The 22,528-nt window shown below is 46.4% G+C and overlaps 2 protein-coding genes across 5 annotated transcripts in view; one reads left to right on the top strand and one right to left on the bottom strand.

The window, feature by feature from the left end:
- Nucleotides 1-4,687: 4,687 nt before the first annotated feature.
- DDX28 (DEAD-box helicase 28) lies at nt 4,688-6,506 on the bottom strand. The gene is given in 2 exon segments (XM_016200753.2): nt 4,688-4,910; nt 4,913-6,506. Coding segments are annotated over 2 exon segments (1,617 nt in total). The 5' UTR covers nt 6,501-6,506; the 3' UTR covers nt 4,688-4,881.
- Nucleotides 6,507-7,221: 715 nt separating this feature from the next.
- Nucleotides 7,222-22,528, top strand: part of DUS2 (dihydrouridine synthase 2) — a 28,626-nt gene continuing 13,319 nt past the window's right edge. For 2 of the 4 annotated variants that reach the window (XM_016200763.2, XM_016200761.2), the window contains exons 1-5: nt 12,813-15,222; nt 15,818-15,909; nt 16,886-16,929; nt 18,290-18,350; nt 21,003-21,050. In XM_016200763.2, coding sequence (XP_016056249.2) covers nt 15,003-15,222; nt 15,818-15,909; nt 16,886-16,929; nt 18,290-18,350; nt 21,003-21,050 — 465 coding nt within the window. In that variant the 5' untranslated portion in view covers nt 12,813-15,002. The other 2 variants (XM_016200762.2, XM_087827524.1) reach the window with 2 other exon arrangements.

Here is a 22,528-nt window from a genome sequence, read left to right as displayed (position 1 = left end):
GTCCAGTGTTGCCTAGGTGATGGTCTTCCACATGCAGGGCTCCTTGATCCTGGAGATTCATGTACCCCTGCTGCTTTCTCGATATTGCTCTGGTTCTGCTCCCATGGTGACTGACATAGTCAGATTCTCAAGAAACAACAACTTCTTCCCCCATAGGAATACATCCTCCAATCACAAAGCTGAGGCTACCCTTCCTGAAGTGGCAAACAGTTTGCAGATTTTCCTTCCTCAAAAGGCTGCAATCATTGCTCTTGCTAGAAGTGCATAACCATGAAGCCGTCTCATTTTCACTCAGCCTTCCCCCTAATCCCCACCCTTCTCTTTAATATCCTTGCCAGCATCTCCACCCAAACTCCCAAGGCTGCTTTTTGATGGAGATGGATGATGATCGGGTCCTCTTGCAGTCAGGCTCTGCTTGATCTCAGGCAGTACAGAGGACCAGCACACAAGGTCCCCAGAACAGAGTTGCAAGTGGTGTCTGACGGATTTGACATGTCTGACTGGGCTGCTTCTGGAGACTAGATGTTCTGGTGACTTTGGTGTTAAGCCCGCAGGGCTTGGGGCTGTTGTTCTGAGGTTGGTTTGCATGCTGTCCCTTGCCCATCAATTGGGGGCAGGCTAGAGGGCCCTGAGGTACAGGAGCTTGTTCCACGAAGGCCCTCCAGGGAGTCCCTGGGATTCAAGCTTTGCTCCCCCTTCTGTGTGCTTATGTCAGCATGTGTGATAGGTAACTGAAGATTTGTCGAGCCCCCTTACTGCACACCCCAGCAAAGTGTCAGCACCGGTGGGTGATCAGTAAAGGATATCTGGAAAAATGGATGAATGTAGGTGATTCAAGGCCTCTCCTGGTGAGAGAGGCAGAAGCTGGAAGTGGAGAAGTCCAAGGAATCCCTGTCTGATTTGGCCAGGAGAGCATCAGCTTCTTGCCACCATGCTCCAATTGCCAAATTTTGGGGCTGGAGCAAGTGAAATCTTCGTCCAACTCTTCCAGAGGTCGACGTCTCCTGAGTAGTCATCTGGGGAGTGGCTTCTCTGCCTCCACCTTTGCTGGGTGGCCAAAGGAGCATACTTATAGGCCCAATAGCCACCAACCAGGCAGTATGTCTCCCCATGCCAGACCATCTGGGTTTCTCCCCACCTTCAGTAGGTGACATGGTAGTGACCATGTGTAGGAGGAAAGGTGGGAGCCAGTGCTGCTGGTCAGTCACCTTGTGCTGTACACTGTCCTGTCAGGACACTGGTCAACCACTGAGACACACCGGCCAGACAACGACTTTTGCTTAGAGACCCACCAGTAAAGGGCCTAAATGGAAGTATCTTGTGGCCCAAAGGGAAAGGTTACATTGATGATGATAACCTTTCTGAACACTTGCCCAGGAATGATGTTGCACTTGTCCTCAGCAGTGATCAGGAACACTGTGGGTCTCTGAGGGGGCCCTAGGCCACTGGTGTTACATATAGCTAGGGTAGTTCTCAGGTGTGATGGACAAGCCTAAAAAGATCATGTGGCAGCCAGGTGAGGTTGCGTGTACACCGGGGCGTCCCATGCAGATGCCCAGCCCAGGCCTACCTGCTGTGCTGCACTCCCAGAGGACAGGATAAGTTACACTGAATGTATAAGAGCTGGCAAATCCTCTCTCAGGCAACCAAACAGATTGGTGTCTGGTAGAGTACTGGTAGGAAAGGTTTCCCTGGAATACCACATTTCTGTAGTTACCCTGCCATGGAAACTGTGAGGCATCACTATCCAGGGTGCCCTGCCTGTGCCCTCATTCCTGGCCCTCCCCATGCATGCATAGTCAAGTAGCCACTCCATGTGGAGCATACCTGTGGACTGGCACAGCCCTAGGGACCACAGGAAGGCAAGAGAAACTCCATTCTGAAATTAGCTTGAGAAGCAAGATGAACCTAAAATAGCTAGGTTTACGGCACTGACCTTAAGTATCCAACAGCTGGAGATGCAGAGATTTGTATGGACTGGGGAATCAAGGAAGGCTCCTTGGTGGTGGGCCTGAAGGACAAGAGATTGGGACCCGTGGAAAGAATAGGGAAGACATTTCAGTTGGGAAGAGTAAAAGCAAAGACAGGCTCCTCTTGACCTTGTCCTGCCTCAAATGTTAATTCATAAAACCCTCACATTTTTAGAAATGAGGACCCAAAAACCAGGAGGTTACAGAGGCGGTAGAGAGGTGTTCTGCCCAATGGTAGGGCTTCATGTTGGGGCTCTGGATTTATAGCTGATAGAAATGTAAGGACAAGCTCATCACATTTCAAAGTGACACTGGGAGAGATGTTCATGGTATTCCAAGACAAAGTGAGGGCCCCGAATGACTTCACAGAGTGGGAATGATGGGCCCATTTTATTTTTAAAACATGTTTTTATTGATTTTAGAGAGAAAGGGGGAGAGAGAGAGAGAGAGAAACATCGGTGTGAGAGAGAAACATTGATTGGTTGCCTCCTGCATGCACCCCAGCTGGAGATCAGACCTGCAACCTGGGTATGTGCCCTGACTGGGAATCAAACCAGTGACATTTCTGTGCATGGGATGATGCTCAACCAACTGAGCCACACCGGCCAGGGTGATGGACCTATTTTAATACAAAATTGAAAACAACGTCATGAGAAAATGACGTAATACAAAGTGACGACCCAATCAGTACACTCCTCTAGCCCTCTAAAAGGAAAATGATGACAATGCCACCACCGTAAATGAACAAGAGATGGGCACAGAAGCAGCCCAGGTGGAAAACAGGATCAACACTGTGAAGAGGTGTTATTAAAAGAGGATTTGGCCCTGGCTGGTGTGGCTCAGTTGCTAGGGCATTGTCCTGTGCACCAAAAGATTGCCAGTTTGATTCCTGGTCAGGGCAAGTGCCAGGGTTGCAGGCTAGATCCCTGGTAGGAGGGATGCAGGAGGCAGTTGGTTGATGTTTCGCTTTCACACTGATGTTTCTCTCTTTTCCTCTCTAAAAATCAATAAAAAAATCTTTAAAGATTTCAGGACTAAAGATGATTTGGTGTTACTCAGAGGAGGAGATAAGACAACCCTGCCCTTAGCATGATCGGGCCTGTATTTGGGTCACCTTTTGACAGTGTGGCCCAGAACTTCTTAGCAATGAGAGATAACCTTCCTTAGGAGGGGGATCCCTGTTGCTGACTGTTAATAAGCAAAAGATTGGACATTTTTTTGGTGGGTTGTTGCAGAGGGAATATGCCCAGGAGGTAGACTGCCTAGGCTACCATTGTAGAAGTTGAGTAACCTTGGTTGAGAACATAGCCCCTTCTCTCACTCCTAAATTGCTTCAGTTAGCATGGTGCATGTTAGGACTAAGTCAGGACTAATTAAAGATGACTGCCTTTGGGGAGTGGTAGGAGGTAAATTATGAGGGGAAGGGCTCTGGAGAAGGTGTCTTGGCAGGCGGGGCAGCATGAGATCACTCAGATTCTCCAAGGTTTCAGAGAGATTACTCATCTGGGAGCATTCCTCTGATCTACTGGGGGTACCGATATGTTCTCAGGACATGGTTGGGCCTCTGGGAAAGGCAGAATAGCACAGACAAATGATTTATCAGCTTAAGAGGGCTTGAGAGTCACCTGTAGATTCCACAAAACAATAAAAAAAAAATACCTGTAAGTGAATTCTTGGGCCAACCCTCAGAAAGCATCCAGATCTGGAGTGAGGCTCAGGCACCTGCACTTTTATCAAACTTCCTGGGCAGTTCTGACACAGTGGTCCATGGATAGTTACCAAGGTATTATCTAAACTGGGTGGCTTTTTTTTTTTTTTAAAGTTTTTACTGATTTCAGAGAGAGGAAGGGAGAGGGAGAGAGACAGAAACATCAATGATAAGAGAGTCATTTATCAGTTATGCAACCTGGGCCGGGAATCGAACAGTGACCCCTGGTTTATAGGTTAACCCTCAACCACTGAGCCATGCCAGCTGCACAGTGTGCAAGTATTTTTAAATTGTTTTATGGAGCATTACGTCAGGCAAAGTTTATATAATGTTGCAGAGTCTGGAACCAGAGAGATGCTATATGCTTATTTTGCCAGATTGGTGAAATAGTTTAATCCTATCTCATCTTCCGTCATCAGGAGATGGGAAAGAAGGCAGAGCATGGAAATGTTCACCATGCAATACTTCTGTGCCAGTCTGCTTTTTTTTTAATCCTTACCCGAGGATATTTTTTCATTGCTTTTCAGAGAGAGTAGGAGAGAGAGAAACAAAGATGTGAGAGAGACAAATCGATTGCCTCCTGCACGAGCCCGGACAAGGGCTGAGATAGAGCCTGCAACTGAGGTATGTGCCCTTGGCGAGAATCAAACCTGGGACCCTGCAGTCCATGGGCTGAAGCTCTAACAACTGAGCAAGACTGGCTAGGGCTCAGTCTGTGTTTTATTCTTCTGCCAGTACTTCCCAGAGACAGTTCACTGAGTGCACAAGCATTCCATGGGCATTATTGTTGGAAGATAATTTCTCTCTACTACTAGTCACATCCCCTTTCTCTTCTCATGGGGGCTTAAAGGATGTTTTGGGGGCAGAGAATAAAATCTATGTTTACAAACTAAAATGTCTCTGTTGTGTGTTTTGGAGTGTGTTTTCAATCGAATGAATGATGTTCCCATGACAACTATTATTAAGGGAACCCATAAAAACATATTTTGTTAGAAATCATGACACAATATAAAGCCAAAATCTACTTTATTTTTCACAATTCATGTGAAAGACTACAGTGAGCCATGCTCAGTAGCTCACCTTCCAATGCTGGCCAGCAGCTCACTGGACCTTCAGGGAGGTGATTAGGCAGCCGGGAGTGTCCTACTGACAAGTGTGCTCACCCATCCAGCACATAGGGAAAGATCTGTTATGGCACCACATTCATGTCAACTGGGGCAAAGGTTCTCTGAGGACCCTAGTCCTGGAAGGCTTCTCTTCCGGCGAGCTGCCAGCTCAATCTTCTGAACGAGGCTCACATCCCAGGGATGGGTAACGAAGCTGATGACGGTGCCTGGCACCTCACTCCCTACTCGGCCCACCCTTCCTGCTCTGTGTATGTAGTCCTGCAGGGTGAGGGGGAAATCATAATTGACAACTAGCTCCACATGGGTACTGTCCAGGCCCCGAGAGGCTATGTCTGTGCAGAGAAGTATGTCTCGGGACCCCTTCTGGAAGCTCTGGAAGATACCTGCCCTCATTGAGGCTGGCATTTGTCCCTGCAGCCTTAGGTGTTGGATTTTGTGGTCATCCAGAATATATCCTAGCCAGTTCACAGTGCTGGAACTATTACAGAACACCAGAACAGTTCCTGAGGAGCCAGTCCTATCTGCTCTGTCACGCTGCTTTAGGATCTGCACCAACTCAGATACCTTCTCTGCTCCCTTCAGCCTCATAAATGTCTGTTTGACATGAGGCATAATACAATGGAGCTTGGAGCTGGTGATGGTGGTTAGAGAGTCTGAGTTGGAGACTTTACTCAGCAGCTGGCCTACACCTTTGGGAAATGTGGCCCCTACCAGCACCAACTGAGCTTTGGGATTGAAGGGGTCTTTTAAGTCATCTGGGCCTTCTGCTATATTGCTCTTCTCCAAGATGTAGTCCACCAGTTCCAGGAAACTTTCATCCAATAGTGTGTCTGCCTCATCCAGTACCAAGAAGGAGAGCTGCTCCAAGTTGATCAGATGACGTTTCAGAGCCTTCCACAGAGCCCCTGGAGTGGCCACCAGTACATCGGCTGGAGGTAGTTTGGACAGTTGTTGCCTAATCCTACTCATGCCATGCCCTCCCCCTAACTCCTGCACCTGGAGTCCCAAGGATCTGCCTAAGGGCTGGGCCACGGCCCGCACCTGTTCGGCTAATTCTCGCGAAGGCACAAGGACCAGACCTCGGGGAGCAGGGATACTGCCGGGGTCCCGGCCTGGCCGGCCCAAGAGCTGTTGAAGCAGGGGTAGCAGGTAGCTGAGAGTCTTGCCACTGCCAGTTTCTGCTGCGCAAAGGATGTGGCGGCCGCTAAGTAATGAGGGGATGGTACTCGACTGCACCGTAGTGGGCCGAACGACTTCGGGAGCAACCTCCTGCAGTGCGCGCAGTACGCGTGGCTCCAGGCCTAGATCGGCGAAGGTGCCTTCGGACGAGAAGTTCCGCAATGCTGGTGTCTCGCGTTGTGCGCGCTCGATGGAGAAGTGGTCCCAGCGGGCGCGTCGGTTCTTCCAGCCACGAGAAGCGAGTGGCGCGCTCTCCCAACGAGCCAGCGTGAGGCGCGCCGGCTGGTTGAACTCCGGCCGCCGCGCCGAGATCAGCAACCGGCCAGGTCGCACCAGTACAGGCCGCGAGGAGCTCCGCCGCCCGCTCTGCCGCCGTTCCTGCAGCCGCTGTAGAGCCCGTGGGATGCGCACCACTGGAAGGGGCTCGTCGGTCCCACTAACCGCCAGGTTCCGTCGAGGCGCCAGAAACAACCGAGCTGCGAGCAACCAAAGCTGCGGCGGCCGCGCTAGAGCCATTTTTCCTTGGTGCTGGAGAGGCGCGCGGCACTGACGTCACTGGCGCGCCGAGGTCTCGCAGACGGTGGCCGGCTGGGCTCAGGAAGGCACGCGGAATTGGAGAACCTTGAGGAAGGAGGGAGGATCTGTAGAGTTCATCAGCAGCGAGGTCTGTAGGTAGGAACAGGGGTTGGCGACGTCCACACCTAGACCAACCTTGGGGAAGGGCGCGCTATGGAGGCAGGACTGGGGGTCCGACGAATCGCGGCGACGGGGCCCTGGCTTTACGGACCTGGAGGGCGGAGGACTTCTGGTGATTGGGTGTCCGATCCCTGCAATTCTCCATTGTCGCCCTCACCACCCCGGTGATGGCTTCTCCAGTGCTGGTCTCCCCCTATAAACTCCGAGGGTGCGGCAATGTTTTTCTAGATGTGGTCCCCGCTCGAGGTTTGGTAATAAGTGTTTATTGAGAGTCTAAATGAATGGCCAGGCCCGGGGACCGAGACACAAGGGCCAGGGCTGGTAGGTCTAGGCTGAACCTTCCCAGCCCAGCTGAGATCCCAGAGAGCATGCTGGTAGCCTTCACCTTTTTGGTCTCCGTGAAGGTCTTCAGGCTTTATTTCAAGCGGATTCATCCCTTCACACGTTTTCTCTTTTCAGCTGAGGTTCACACTCCACTCCATTGTCACCCCATCCACCTTATCCTGAACCCACCACTTTTGCGGTCCGCTAATCTCTGCTGGTCAGATACTCAAATTACGTGAATAGCAGTGAAGAGGGCCCTGCTACCCTACGGAGTGATCAGGTATGTGGCCTGTCTCACATAGCCCTGGTCAGGCAGAATATTTTACTTGAATTCAGATGTCCAGGTTGCCAAAAGACCTTATACTAGTCATACTTCTTGACTAGATATGGAAAATGGGTGTCATCTTTTCTATAGTCCCCAGTGCCTGGGGTGGGAGATAAGGTAAATGTGGATTAATTCCTGGGAGGTTCTTAACATCTGGAGAAAGTGTTTTAGTTTCGTTAAATACCATTAAAAAGATAAGTACTTTTAAAATTTCAAATACCATTTTGATACATGAGTAGACTTCCTGGAGAATTAACTGTTAAATCAGTGGAGGAGAGTTTTTAGTAGTGACAGTGAACAGTCATTATTAATTTTACTTCTGTCACCCCCTCATCCCCCATTTGACACTGAGGACATTTTTAGTTGTCACATCTGGGAAGGTGCTGCTGGCATCTGTCCAGTGGATAGAGGCCGCTAAACATCATGCAATGCACAGGATAGTCCCCCACAAAAAAGAATTATCTGGCCCAAAATGTCAAGTTTGCTGTTGAGAAACCCTGCCTACAGGATGAAGACTGAAGAGAGGCTGAGGTTACCACATATACTCTCACTTCAGGTAGGCTCATTTGCCTACCTCTTGCTTTGGCCCTGGCCCTTTCCCAGAATCTGTAGCAGGTACACTGATGCCATGCTTGTAATGCCCTTAGGATCAGGAACCATGGGGGCCCCTGAAAATCATAAACATAGGAAGGAGTGATTCAAGAAGGTAAAGCTGTAGAAGAAAAGTTTAGGGAGAGCAAAACTGTCCTCATGTATTTGGGAAATGTGCCAGATGGAAAAGCGATGAACTATGCAGTGGGGTGTCTGCTTCCAGAGGGATGTTGTATCCACACAACTGAAATGAAGTTAAGGTTACTGAGGAAGAAATTGGGAGTAATCAAAATGTGATAGAGGACACCAGCCCTTAAAGGAATGGTACAAAGAGATTGAGAATGTGCGACTAAAATGATTTGGGTGTCACCTCAGCACTGGGTGTAACTGGGAAAAGGTAGGAGCTGCCTAGCTTCTCTAAGAGGAGCCTTTTTGGAAGAAGGCCTATCAGGCACCTCTTCCAGTGTGCCAGAGGGAGTTTGCAGACCAGCCACCCTATAAGAGGGTGTCTGCTCAGCCACCACGGAGGTGAGTGTTCTGTAATACCTTCTAAAGCAGCTGCTAAGGGCCAGGAACTTGGCTCAGTGCTAGAAACCTGGTGGTGAACTAAGCATCCATGCTCCTATCTTTGTGGAGCTTGTATTTCTGGTGGTCTAGAGGAAGAGCTGGGAGCTGAATGAGAGACCACAGGACTAAGTATGGACAGACACATGGATTGTAACTGAGCTATAGGAAATTCAAGGTATTATGAGAACATGTGACCAGGGACCTGAAGTTAGATCATCCGGTAGGGAAGCATATACAAAAAGGGGGTATTCAAGAGGACCGTAGTCAGGGAGAGTGTTCCAGACAGAGAACTGCAAGTGCGTGGGCCCCAGAGCAACAGAAAGCTTGGTTGGGAGACTTTAAAAGAAGACCAGGGTTGCCAGAGAAGGGAGTGAGGGGGAGGGGCTCAAGGTAAGGCTGGAGAAGTGGGCAGGGACCAGTCATGCAAGGCTTTATGGGCCTTTAGAATGATTTGGGGTTTATCCTAAACTCAGTGGGAAGCCATTGAAGGGTAGAAATAGGGAAATGACATTGTCAGAATTGCCTTTTTAAGATGCCACGATGGTGGGTCGGTGGGTCGGAGTAGACAAGAGTAGATTTGGGGAAACCTTTTAGGAGGCTGACTTGGTGTGCAGTGGTGACAATGGAATGGAGCAAAGCAGATGGGTGGAAGTTATATTTTGAAGGTTACTTCAGCAGGAGTTAATGATGAATTAGATCTGGGAAATGTGGGATATTGGTTCCAGGACCCCCATGGATACCAAAATCCTTGTCCCTAATATAAAATAACACTGTATTTATATATAACCTATATTTGCATATAGGCTACAGCAGGGCATGTCAACACAATACTTCATGTAGATTCAGCATAGTGCTCAGCATGTGGAAAATTCAAGTTTTATGTTGTGGAACTTTCTGGGATTTTTCTCCTCCCCCTCCCCCCTGCTTATTTTCAGTCTGGTTGGTTAAATCCATGGGTGTGAAACCTGCAGTACAGAGAGCCAACTGTACCAAATTTCCAACATACTAATTCATTTATTTGTTATGCTTATTGCTTTTTTGCCTGTGTTCCCTGATCTGATTGAAAGCTCTACCAGAGCAGGAATTGTCTGTCTTATTTTCTCATGTATCCCTAAAGACTAGGATAGTGACTGACACAGACTAGGGACTTAATAAATATTTTTGGATGAATGAGCATGTGCTATTTTATGATCAGAGAAAAGGAAAACAAGGTACTATGTGTTGGAAGGAAGAAGGAAAGGCAGCCCTGGATAATAGAGGAGATTTTCTCCACTTGAATTTCTGACTTTTCGCTTTCTTCAGGGTAAGCAGAGGAGGAATGATTGTTAACAGCCTCTCACTGTGCTACCACAACAAACTCATCTTAGCCCCCATGGTTCGGGTAGGGACTCTTCCAATGAGGCTGCTGGCCCTGGACTATGGAGCGGACATTGTGTACTGTGAGGTAAGGGGCTATTGATTTTCCCAGAGAGATTTGTTGCAAACACTGTTTCCCCATCTGTGGGTGGAAGTGGTCAGGAGTGGGGAGTATGGGGGCTTGGCAGAATGGGCACTGACTTCACAGGTGCTCACTGAAGGTAATGGACAAGGATGCATGACATTTCCGAGTTCTGTGAGCCCTGCTAAGGGCCATCAGCCTGGGCAACATGGAGGCATTGCGGGTTACCTGGGCCAGGTGAATAGATGAGCATTGTGTCGGGTTACTGCTCTGGCCCCTACAGGATTTAATATACGTTCAGTACGTGAATGAATGAACTTAAGGTTAGGAAGAGGAGGAAGAGGCCCAGATTCAGGCCAGGGAAGCCGGATGATATTGGTTTGGGGAGCCATAGGATTTTCTGGTGGTGGTAGCTAGTGGGCCAGCTACTTGCTGACTGCTCGGGAGAATATTAGGGCTTCAGACCCAGGTTTAGAAAGCATCTGTTAGAAAAAATAGAATTACAGGATACTGAATTATGAGGGAGTATGAACAGTGGTTCTCAATTGGGCATGTATCAGAATTGTCTAGGCAGCTTCTCCCCAATCCTCAATCCTGATATATCCCCCTAGTGGATATGAGAAGTTTAAGAAGAGGTTGCCCAAATGCTTCTGATATTTCCATTTTTTTTTGTAGTTAATCCTCACCCAACGATATTTTTCTATTGATTTTAGGTAAAGTAGAAAGGAGGGAGGGAGGAAGGAAGAGAGAAATATCAATGTGAGAGAGACACATCAACTGGTTGCCTCCCGCACACGTCCCATCTGGCGCCAGGGATCGAACCTGCAACCCAGGTATGTGCCCTTGACCAGGAATCTAACCTGAGATCCTTCAGTGCATGGGCTGATGCTCTAACCACTGAGCAACACTGGCCAAGGCTGATATTTCCATGTTTAAAAGCCACCAGGGCCCAGCCGGGCATGGCTCAGTGGTTGAGCACTGACCTAGGATCCAGGAGATTGCGGTTCGGTTCCCGGTCAGGGCACATGCCCGGGTTGTGGGCTTGATCCCCAGTGGGGGGCGTGCAGGAGGCAGCCCATTGATGACTCTCTCTCATCATTGACGTTTCTATCTCTCTCTCTCCCTTTCCCTTCCTCTCTCTGACATCAATAAAGATATATTAAAAAAAAAATACAGACTCTCGGGCTCCACCCCAGATGTACTGAATTACAGCCTGCATTTTAAAAAAACACACAAAACAAGTAAAAAATAAATAAATAAAAGCCACTGGGGTAGGGTAGAGTGGGGTAGGGACTGTGGCTATAAAGGGCAACACAAGGAATCTTTGTGGTGATGAAACTATACTTTGTCTTAGCTATCTCAATGTCAATATTCCGGTTGTGATACTATACTATAGTTTTGTAAGATGTTACCCCTTGGCTTTCACTTTTCCTGTGCGGGCAACATTTTTCTGGGATTCTAGAAAGTGGGGTTGTATTACTCACTTGGAGATGTGTGGAATGAAACACCAGGACAGAAGTGAGTGAGTGCACTGTAGCACAGGGCCTGTGTCAGACAGCCGCTCTGTGTTTATGGCCCTGGGGAAATTGGTCTGTGTGATGGAAGCTGGGCAGTGGGAGCGGTGCTACCGCTGGAAACAGGTGACCTGCCAGGTTCCAGAACTTTCATCAGCTACTACTTTGGATTTCTTAGGGTTGTTTTCAAGTACTTTGGAAGTCATGGGTACAAGATTTATCTGATGGCTTCAGAATTCTGCCTTCCTTATCTCCAGGCCACTCCTAATTATTCAAAACTTGTTTTTCCTAATATGTATGACCAATTCTTTCCTCTAGGGCTTTGCTCCAGTTAGGAGAAGAGGAATACTGATTAAAACTCTTTGGAATGTCTGATGTGCTCATACTCTGGAAGAGTCCATATGGTTTATTAACAAAGGGGGCTTCTGCTGGAGGAGACCTAGGCCCTCCACCCAGACCTAGCCCCTGTGCAGAGTAGAAGCAGGAGACCAGCAGGCAGGCAGGCTGGCTGCTGTTTGGTGCGGGTGGTTGGCTGTTCCCTAAGCACTGGGCATAACACAGTGTGATGCCTGGTGCCCCCTGGTGGATTTAGAGTTGCTCTGCAGGCCAGGATTATTAATACTGTTTTAGCTAGCTGCCTACCTGATCTTAATTGGGTTCACATGAGTTTGCCCATCTGTGGGATTAGAGAGTCAAACCACACCACCCACCTCACAGGATTGCGTATAGGATTTAGGGCATACCAGGCATGCAGGCACCTCCTTAAAAGCCCTGGAAAGCCCTCAGTAGCTGGAAGTGAAGAAAGGATGAACCAGCTCAGCAAAAGTCGAGGGAGCAGTAAGACTGATCCCCCACCAAGGTCTGCCCCATCCACAGGAGTTCCTCAGATGTTGTGTTTCTATTCCTTTTTATAAGAACAATGGTACTTCAGTGGCTCAAACTGTGAGGGGACACTTACCTGTTTGACCTATACCTTTTAATAAATAAGATCAAGGGAGAAGGCAATGTTCTTAATAGGCCCACGTGTCCAGATTCTGGGCTGTTATCTTCTCTCTGGCTCTCTGAGCTGCTCACCCTTTCTAGGCCTCAAATATCTCCAAGGCCTTTGGGAAGAACAGCTTGAGGGAAGCTCATTCAGGCCCCTGCTTGCCATGCTTGGGCAGGGAGGACAGTACTATATGTCCCCAAAGCCATGATTTGTTGTTGATAGTAGGGTGACAGGCCAAGCGGCCCCCATCAGGTGTGCAATGAAGGTCCTCCCTCGGTGCCCAGGGTCTACATTCCCTGGACTGACAAGTGCCCTCTGATTTCTCCATAGGAGCTGATTGACCTCAAGATGCTCCAGTGCAAGAGAGTTGTCAATGGTGAGTGCAGCTCTGGTCACCAGTCAGGCCCAAGCCTATGGTGGCAGGGTCATTCCAGGGTTCTGGCCTGGCTGTATAATTTTGTGGATCATGTGTTTCCTTGAGAACATCCTCTGCTCTCCGGAGACCCTGACAAAAACCAGATATGAAACAGGTTAAGAATGCCTTCCACCCATAGGCTTGCTGGCATAGAAATTGCCAGGTTTCACAGTACAGGAAGGACCCTAGAAGCCTTGGGGTTGGGATGGCTTTGGCACTGGTCCTGGCTGTGCTACTTGCTAGCTGTGTGACCTTGGGCAAGTCACATGACCTCTCTGCCTCAGTTTCTTTACCTGTAAAATAAAAATCGTAATCCCTGCTTTACTTAAATCATAGGATTGGAGTGAGGATCAAATAAGATAAGGTACATGTAAGTACTTTACAAATGAAAATGGTTGTGCTGAATTGTGGTTTTGCTTATATTTTATTGATGAGGCTGATTCTGCTTTGTTTAGAGTTGTGGTATTGTCTGAGGTTTTTGAAATGGTTTTGAGGTTTTACATATTCATCAGATCCTAAGAGAAGTTCACTAGAAGTTGTGACTCAATTTTGTCTTTGTTTTAGATTTATATTTTCCTTGTGCTATGAAAAATTCAATGTTACAGATCTGTATAACCTAGAAAATGAAAATCCCCCATAATCTCATACTTGAAAAAGTGATCACAAAGAAGAATAATGTATACATTTTTTTACACATTTAGTGAAACATGTATATGAAAATATAACATGTTTGTGTACCTCCCGTTCTGCCCCTTGGTATCATGCTACACATGTTTTGCTGCTTACTTTTCTACTAGGACATTTTCGCATGTCAGTACTTACAGATAGCTATGTCAGAATTGATTTCACCAGTGCTTTAACAGGGGGGTCAGTATTTTGCTGTTATAAATAAATAGAGCTCTAGTATGAACACACTAAGTTTTTCTTGTTGTTAAAAATTTTTTTAATCCCGAGGCTTTGTTTTTTTCTGAACTGATTTTAGAGAGAAAGGAAAGAGGAGGGAGAGAGAGAAACATTGATGTGAGAAAGAAACATTGATGTGAGAGAGAAACATTGATCGGTTGCCTCTTGTATGCGCCCTGACCGGGGATTGAACCTGCAACCTGGGTGTGTGCCCTGACGAGGAATCGAACCCTCAACCCTTTTGCTGTACAGGACAACGCTGCAACCAACTGAGCCACCTGGCCAGGGCCCACACTAAGTTTTTGTGGTTCTTCTCTCAGACTTCTTGCTTGGCCAATCACGAGCTGTGTCTGCTGCTGGAGATTGTATTGATTACCTTGCCCAACACATCACTGCCTTTACTCCATCTTTTTAATCTTCTAATCTGTTCAGTGCTGCCATGATAATAATAGCTTCTGTTTATGGAAGTGCTTTACTTGCATTAAAGATCTCATTTATTTCTCAAAATAAATGCTTGAGGTAGACATATTCTCCCATCTGCCACTTGGACCTCTTTCATGTGCTGTTAGTCATCTTTGAAAGCTAATTATGGGGAGGGGGGGAAAAAAGAAAGCTAATTATGGTAATACCTGTTGTAGAGCTTTGCTCTGAAGGTCATATGAGAGTATTATTTGCAGTTGTTATGTTCTATAAAGTTGCTGCAAACATCAAGTTTGTGAATACTGAACCATTGCTCCTAGAGGAAATAAAGGTATACCTCATTTTATTGCACTTTGCAGATATTGTGTTTTTTACAAATGAAGGTTTATGGCAACCCTGTGTCAAGTAAATCTATTGGCTCCATTTTTCTACCAGTTCAGATTATGGTTAGCAATTTTTTGAGCAACAAAATGTTTTTTAATTAAGATATCTACATTTTTTTAGACATAATGCCATTGTATACTAAACAGACTATAGTGTAAACATAATTTTCTTATGCACTGGGAAACCAAAAAATTTGTGTGACTTGCCTTATTGCGATGTTTACTTTTTGTGGTCTGGAACTGAACCTGCAATATCTCCGAGGTATGTCTGTGTAGGTTTAGGTTCTTGCACATCTCTGGGCACACATTTTCATTAACAGATCAATACATGATCTTGTTTTATGTGTGCTTCTGTTTAAAAACATATAATTTAATATATTCTGTTGATTTATTAACATTGAACTCACAGCCAACAGGACTATAATTTCATGTCTGAACATAACTTGTCTATCACATGTATTTTCTCCATAAGGCACATCACAGCCTTCTTGTGTGTAGGACACTAGACAGCACTTCTCTCTGCTTGGGGCCATTTAAAACAGTGAGATTACCAACAAAAATTCAAAAATGTGGCATTAAATATACCACCATATATACACTTGTTTACAGTAATAGAGCTGAAACAAGAAGAGTGTTGCCTTGTTTGACCTCAGCCGGGAACGTGTGTACATCGGGTAACTGACATTTTCTGTAGTTCTATGCATGTCTGAGAATGACAATGAAAGCGCCATGAGTATTGATTTTGTGTTACAAAGAAATCTTAGCAAGCAGGCATATTTGTAAATACACAACTGCAAATAATGAGAATCGACTGTAATATAGTAAATCTCCACTCACAGCATCTGGCACTTGATAAGTAACTAAGAAACAGCAACTTTGCTAAAGCTCATAGTGACATGGTCTTGGAAAATTGAGTTAAAATCTGAAGCTCAGACAAGATGCTCTACATGCACATTATTTTTTTAATGTTTTAAAATTGCAAAATGTAACAACCATAGAGAGAAAGTGCATAATACACAAGCATGCAGTTTAACAAATAGCTGTAAAACAAACAACCATCTAACTAACCATCACCCAGGTCAGGAAATAGAACATCATTAGCCCCTCAGAAGTCTCCCATGTGCACACTGATTTCTTCTAAGAATGATATACTTCTAGCATTCCTTTTCCCTTTAAGCTGACACTTTTGCTGTGTTTTCTTGCAGGGATTAGGCTAGGTTGAGCTTGCTTCTTCAGTGGGTGGGCCTGTGTGTTTGTGTTTTCTTGCAGAAGTGCTCAGTACGGTGGACTTTGTCGCCCCCGATGACCGAGTAGTCTTCCGCACCTGCAAAAGAGAACAGAGCAGGGTCGTCTTCCAGATGGTATGAGATCCCAGGCCTCACCTATCGCCTGCAATTGCCATCTCATGCCCTGAGCTGGGCCACTGTTCAATGCCTGGGCTTCAATGCACAGTGACGGCTTCCTGAAGACCCCATTAAACCTTTTTCAAAGATCTGCTCATGAATGATTACACTTTGAAGATAGTTTATGGAAATCAAGCTATAGCAGTCTGTTACATATCTCTAGTCTCAGATTTAATTTCCTTAATTATAGGAATTATCTGTTTGGCATGACTATATATTTTTAATCCTTAGCATTAGTTATTCAGATCATGGTCTTTGTTTTTGTGTATATATTTCCTATAGAAAGAAATTAGGTTTGCTCAAGATTAGTTAATATTTATGTTAGGGTTATAATGACTCTGTAGCTCTTTTCTCTCACTTTGGGCATCTCTTAGTGCTTTTTTTTTTTTTTTTAGTATATCTTTATTGATTTCAGAGAGGAGGGGAGAGGGAGAGAGAGAGAGAGAAACATCAATGACGAGAGATTCATTGATTGAGCCCGCAACCTGCGCATGTGCCCTGACGGGGAATCGAACCCCGATCGCCTGGATCCCAGGTCGACGCTCAACCGCTGAGCCACGCTCGGCCGGGCTCTTAGTGCTTTTTATTTCCTGATTTAGATTTTTAAAAAATTGACAACAATAGGCAGACATATGATAAAGCAAATATAGCAAAATGTTAATTATAGAATCTAAGTGGTGGGTATATGATTGTTCACTATACAATTTTTTCAGGTTTTTTTGTATGTTTGAAAGTAATCATTGATGACATTATCTAGGCCCTCTAGGTCCAAATGGCCTTTGACAGTGAGCTAGCCTAGTGGACTGGTTGTTTAAGAGATACCAGCTGGACTCCACTTACTGACGTGTGTGTGCGTGTCGTGCATGAGTGTGTTTGCCTGTGTGTGTGTACCTGTGTCAGGGTGGTGGTTGATAGAGCCTCTTTGTGTTCCCAGGGGACTTCAGATGCAGAGCGAGCCCTTGCTGTGGCCAGACTTGTGTAAGTTCTTCCTTCTTTGGAACTATCTTTGCCTCTCCTGTGGGCTGTGAGGCCTCGGTGTTCCTGGTGATGTTGGAGGTGACTACCCTTCTGCCTTCTAGTTTACTGCCTTCTATGTTGCATCTGGTTTCCTTCTCTGTTTGTGGCATTTGAGGGCTGGCCTGGGACTCACGTGTACCCACTGTGTCCAGATCCCCAATAACCTCTGTGTAGGCGCCTGTTTTTTAGTGCTTATTCCTGAGGCTCCCTTTCCAAGGACTCTTATGAGTATGAGCCCTGAGGTTTTAAGTTTCATGAAGTATAGGTTATACTTATTGCTTCCTAATAACAGAGGCAGGAGAATGTTGTGGTTAAGGAGTTAGATGGACCTGGATTGGAATTCTAGCTCTGCTGCTTGCTGTGTGACCTTAGGTAACCTTGCTGAGAACTTAGTTTCCTCATCTAAAGCGAGGAAACCAATAGTATTGAGACCAATAAAGTGAGACCAATAGTATTACCTACCTCTGGCATTATAAGGAAAGAAAAATGAAATAATGCACGTAAATATCTTTGCAGTGTGTAGCACGTAGTAAGTTTTAGTAAATATTAGCTATTGTTACGAATTATAGTAAGGGTGAGAAGGCAACTCACATAATAGTTGCTGCTGAGTCACAGCCTGTTAACCGTGTACATACCAGAAGATGAGCTAATTGCATTACCCAGCCATCAAAGGCAGTGCTCTAACTTCCACCAGAATCAGTGCTCTGGGCAAGGGCTCTTACACTCATGTCACTTTTGTGCGTGGACAAGTGGCTTTCACTATCCCAGTCAAAACTGGAACTCTGGGATCGAGTTCTGTGTGACTGTCACTTGAAATTTGAGTTATCTAATATAACTCCAAAGTAGCAAAGTCCTCCACAACTAGCTCTTTGTAAAAGTGTGAACGCATTATGCCATGCCTCTTGAGCTCTGCTTGGGAGAGGCAGTTGCACATTTTAGAGAGAGGTTTTTGTCAGCTTCTGATTCTGAGGGTTGGCATGTTTCAGGGCCTGGGACATGGTAAGGAATTCATGAGCACAGACCCATGCTTTTGACTCTACCTTTTTTTAAATTTAAATTTTATTTTTTTTATTGATTTCAGAGAGGAAGGGAGAGGGAGAGAGAGAGAGAAAGAAACATCAATGATGAGAAATGGTCATTAATCTGCTGCCTCCTGCACACCCCCTGCTGGGGATCGAACCCACAACCTGGGCATGTGCCCTGACGAGGAATTGAACCTCGATCTCCCGGATCCTAGGTCAATGCTTAACCACTGAGCCACGCCAGCTGGGCTACTTCATTCCTCAAGTTGAATATTTACTACTGTTTCTCTTTTTTCCAGAGAAAACGATGTGGCTGGTATTGACGTCAACATGGGCTGTCCAAAAGAGTATTCCACCAAGGTAAACTGAGTTCTTTATACTCTTCAAAAATACAGGGTACAGATTAAAGAGGACTAATGAGACATGACAACTAAGCACAGTACCTGACTCTGGACTAGATCCCGTACTAGGTGGGAAAATGCTCAAGAGGATATTATTAGGTCAGTGGGCAAAATTGGAATATGGACCATGGTAGATTAACTAAATTTATAAAGTTTATAAAGTTAACAACTCTTTGGTTTTGTAAGAATATCCCTATTATAAAATACAGAGCAAAATATTTAGGGGTCAAGGGCTATGATATATGTGATTTGACCCTCAAATGGTTCAGCAAAAATTTTATATACACATACGTATACATATATACATACACATATACACTTAAACACACACATAGATCACTTATGTCCATTTGTTCTATTTTTAATTTAATTTTAATTTGAATTTTTTTCATCCTCAGCCGAGGATATTTTTTCCATTGCTTTTCAGAGAGAGTGGACGGGAGAGAGAGAGAGAGAGGAAGAAACATTGATGTGAGAGAGACACATTGATTGGTTGCCTCCCTCACACACGCCAACCGGGGCCGGGGATTGAGCCTGTAACTGAGGTACGTGCCCTTGGCTGGAATCGAACTGGGACCCTTCAGTCCACAGGCTGATGCTCTAACCACTGAGCAAAACTGGCTAGGGCTATACCCATTTGTCTTAAATGATGTGTTAAAAGAAAAAATGACGTGAACGGGGCTTTGTCTTTTCATAAATAACACCAAGCCATACATTTTTAAAAAAATAAGAGATGCACATTTTTCCCTCTTGTAATAGAAGATCAGACCAGAGTGCTAGGATAGCTCAGAAAGGAGTGGACAGGCAGCACTTAAACTTGGGATTTTAGAGGGAAATGTGCTCCTTGGTGAGGAAGTTTGGAACCCTGCAGGCAGAAGGGGTGGCACAGCAGGGGCTTAGATGCCAACGTGAGGTAGAGGCAGAGAACCTTGATTTGACCAGAGGATTGGAGAGTGGGAGATGAAGAGGAAACAGGATTGAAAATCTTGTTTGGGACTAGAGTAGCTGGACTTGGATTTTTCAATATCCCTTTTGTGAACAGAAAGGCATGTGATCAGAAACTTCGTTTCTTTCTCCAGGGGAAACCAGTGTTACTGGTTTCTTGTGTGTCCTTCCAAGTACATTCTATGAGTAGAAATACTGATCTGGGAGCCATGTGTCTTGTGGATTGAAGTGGAACAAGGCTAGAGGTGGGGATATAGATGTAGGAGATGAATGTCATGGGTCCACAGGAGAGACCAAGGATAGAGAGAGGAGAAGCCCAGCTGGAGCAGAATTGGACAGGACTTGGCTGGGAAATGATTGGGTTGGGTGTGGGGAAGTGGTGTTCGTGGTGGGGGTAGAGGAAGGAAAGACTGGCAGCCAGGAGGACAGTTGGTCTTCTGTGTCAACAGGACTGCTAGAGGAAAAGCATGTTTGGAGCAGATAACAAGGACAGCTTGGGGTTGGGTGTGTGTGAGACACCAGAGGGACTCCTGCAGGGCTGCCCCTGGGAACCTTATTGCAGGGTGTGTGGCCAGGGCTTCCTTAAAGCCTCTAAGGTTTGTATATGTGGCCAAGGTAGGCCAGGGCTAGTCCTCTTCTGCCCTTCCCATTTTCCTCTGACATGCAGGCTCGGGCTGGCCAAGTCTGTGGTGGGTCAGTTTTCCCTGCTTCTAATCTGTCACCCTTTAACACATGTAATCACTGACCTTAGATATGAGCACAGACTGTGGGCATTCGTTAGTACGCAGTCTCTACTGACAGCATATATTTTATTGAATTTGTTTTTCTCCCCTTCACCTCACTCTTAATGGATTCAGATTTTTTAAAAAATATATCTTTATCGATTTCATAGAGAGGAAAGGAGAGGGAGAGAGATAGAAACATCAATGATGAGAGAGTCATTGTTCGGCTGCCTCCTGCACGCCCCCGACTGGGGATTGAGCCCGCAACCCGGGCATGTGCCCTGATTGGGAATCAAACCCTGATCAAAAAAGGGTAGGAAAATCACCAGTAAGCCCACCTTCAAGAGACACCCGCTGTCGCTAATGTTAAGATTTACGTGGCTCCACAGGTTGTTGGTGTCCATCAGCTGGGGCTTTTTAGAGTTTGACGTTGGTCCGGGTACTCAGAATTGGCCATTGATGCTGGCAGAGGAGAACAGCCTGGACAAAGTGAGCAGGTTGCATGCCTCTGAGTGGCTTGCAAGTGATGGTAGGATAGGAAGAAGGTGCATTTGCTTTCATTTCAAAGGAAGAATGATTCATTGTTTTTTTTTTAAGGGCTTGGCAGATGGTGGGGTTTAGTTTATTAAGACACTGAGGCCCTGGGCAGGGAATAGTCTTGGGTAGGGAAACGTTATTTTTGTAGAACCTACTTCTAGATAGATCTGTGGCTTTTGCTAAGGGATCAGAGTGATGACTCTTAGAATTCATCAGATTCTGATCCCTGGTATTGTGGACATGGATACTGCTGCTTTCCTACTTGCTTAGGAGAACTGCTGATCCCCAGTAGAGCTTGGGAGCAAGTGCTGAGGTGCTGACCAGTTGTACATCATATTGCCTTATCACAGGGAGGGGCCACCCTCTTCCTCTGGCTGTAAGAAGCCCCTTTGTGTGCTTTTCCTTAGGGAGGAATGGGAGCTGCTCTGCTATCAGATCCTGACAAGATCGAGAAGGTAAGTCCTGCATGAGTGAAAGCAGAGGTCCTTAAACATGGAACACTTCCCACTCCCCTCCCCCAGATTTAGTGAATCCATCACTCCACTTGCAGTCTGGAAAATGTGTAAAAGGCTTCCCAGTGGTTTTGACATGCTGCCACGTTCAGGCACCCCTGAGCCAGCTTACATCAGCCTTGGAGTTCCTTAGAAGCCCAGGGCTAGGGATATGTCAACTGAGAGCTGGGGTTGGTGGGAGGCTGAGGATTCACTTGGAGCCCCTTCTATATTGCCTCTCTCCCTTCTGAGAAGATCATGAGAGCATAGGCCAGGCTACCTGTGGGTTGTGGACAGGCTCAGTGGCTGTGGGGGTGGGTGAGGGAGGATTGGCCTCCCAGGGACTTGATGAGTACGAGTCCCCTGAATACTGATAGAGGCCACCACCAGCCTTTGAGAACAGGTCAGGCGGGGTCATACGAGGCAAGTTGAAATTAGTCTCCTCTGATCCCCTTCCTTCATTGATTCTGGTGACCAGGTTTATGGGGCTCTGTGGGCAGGTTGGCGATTGCCACCCAGTGTTGTCAGCTGCCAGGGCATGTGGGGATGACATTTTCTGCCACACCATATACACCTTTTACTTTCCTCTCTCAGTTCACCAGCTCTCTTCTTGTTGCTCATCTTAGCTCCTTTGACTTCTTTTCATTCTCCATCTGCACTTCCCTGTCTGGGCTTTAAGCCTCCTAGTGCCTCCTGCAGGCTATAGCAACTTGGGATAAAGCCCCACCAATAAAAGCTGGCACTATCTGTGCTGGCTGCTATGTCAGCAGTCTCCCGTATATTCTTCCAGCCCCACCGTCTCTGGGATATAGGAAGGTCAGCGTGTTTATGAGCTACCTTTTCATTTTTCCCATGTGCAGACAGGTACATATACTGTATCTATAATGTGCCTATAATGTATCCTCACAGATTGTACTTTCCAACATTTATTCTAGCATTTATTCCATTTGGTCTCCAAATCCCTTGAAGTAGACAGGGATGACATTTGTTATCTCCATTTGATCAAGAATAAAAAAACTAAAGCACAGAGAGAGAGAAATAATTTGCTCAAGATCATGTGGCGAATAAGCAGGCAGAGCTGAGTCTAGAGCCATGGTCTTATGACCTCTACCCCAGCATCAGCATCCCCTCTCGATGGCATCTTAGGTTAAAGGTGTCGGGCATAGTTTGTAAGTGTGTAGCCACAGGTCAGTAGACACCTGGACTTAGGAACCTGTAGTCAGACACTGCTCTGCAGGATGGAGTGGATGTGGACAACTGTGGGTGGCAAACTCATCACAGTCCTTGGGGGAGGGGCCCCAGTGGGGGTGTTCGCTTCACAAAGTGTGGACACAGGTGTTTTTGTTACCCTCCCGCCATCCAGCTTCTCCCACGCATGCTGTTGGCTCTGCCCTCTCCACTGCCCCTCTTTGGGCACTTTCCACATGTGAGGCAGCAGAGTT

This window comes from Miniopterus natalensis, chromosome 18 (genome assembly GCF_054644295.1).
Source record: "Miniopterus natalensis isolate mMinNat1 chromosome 18, mMinNat1.hap1, whole genome shotgun sequence".
Classification (NCBI taxonomy): Eukaryota; Metazoa; Chordata; class Mammalia; order Chiroptera; family Miniopteridae; genus Miniopterus; species Miniopterus natalensis.
Note: the sequence above shows the minus strand (reverse complement) of the source record. Positions and strands in the feature narration are given on the sequence as shown.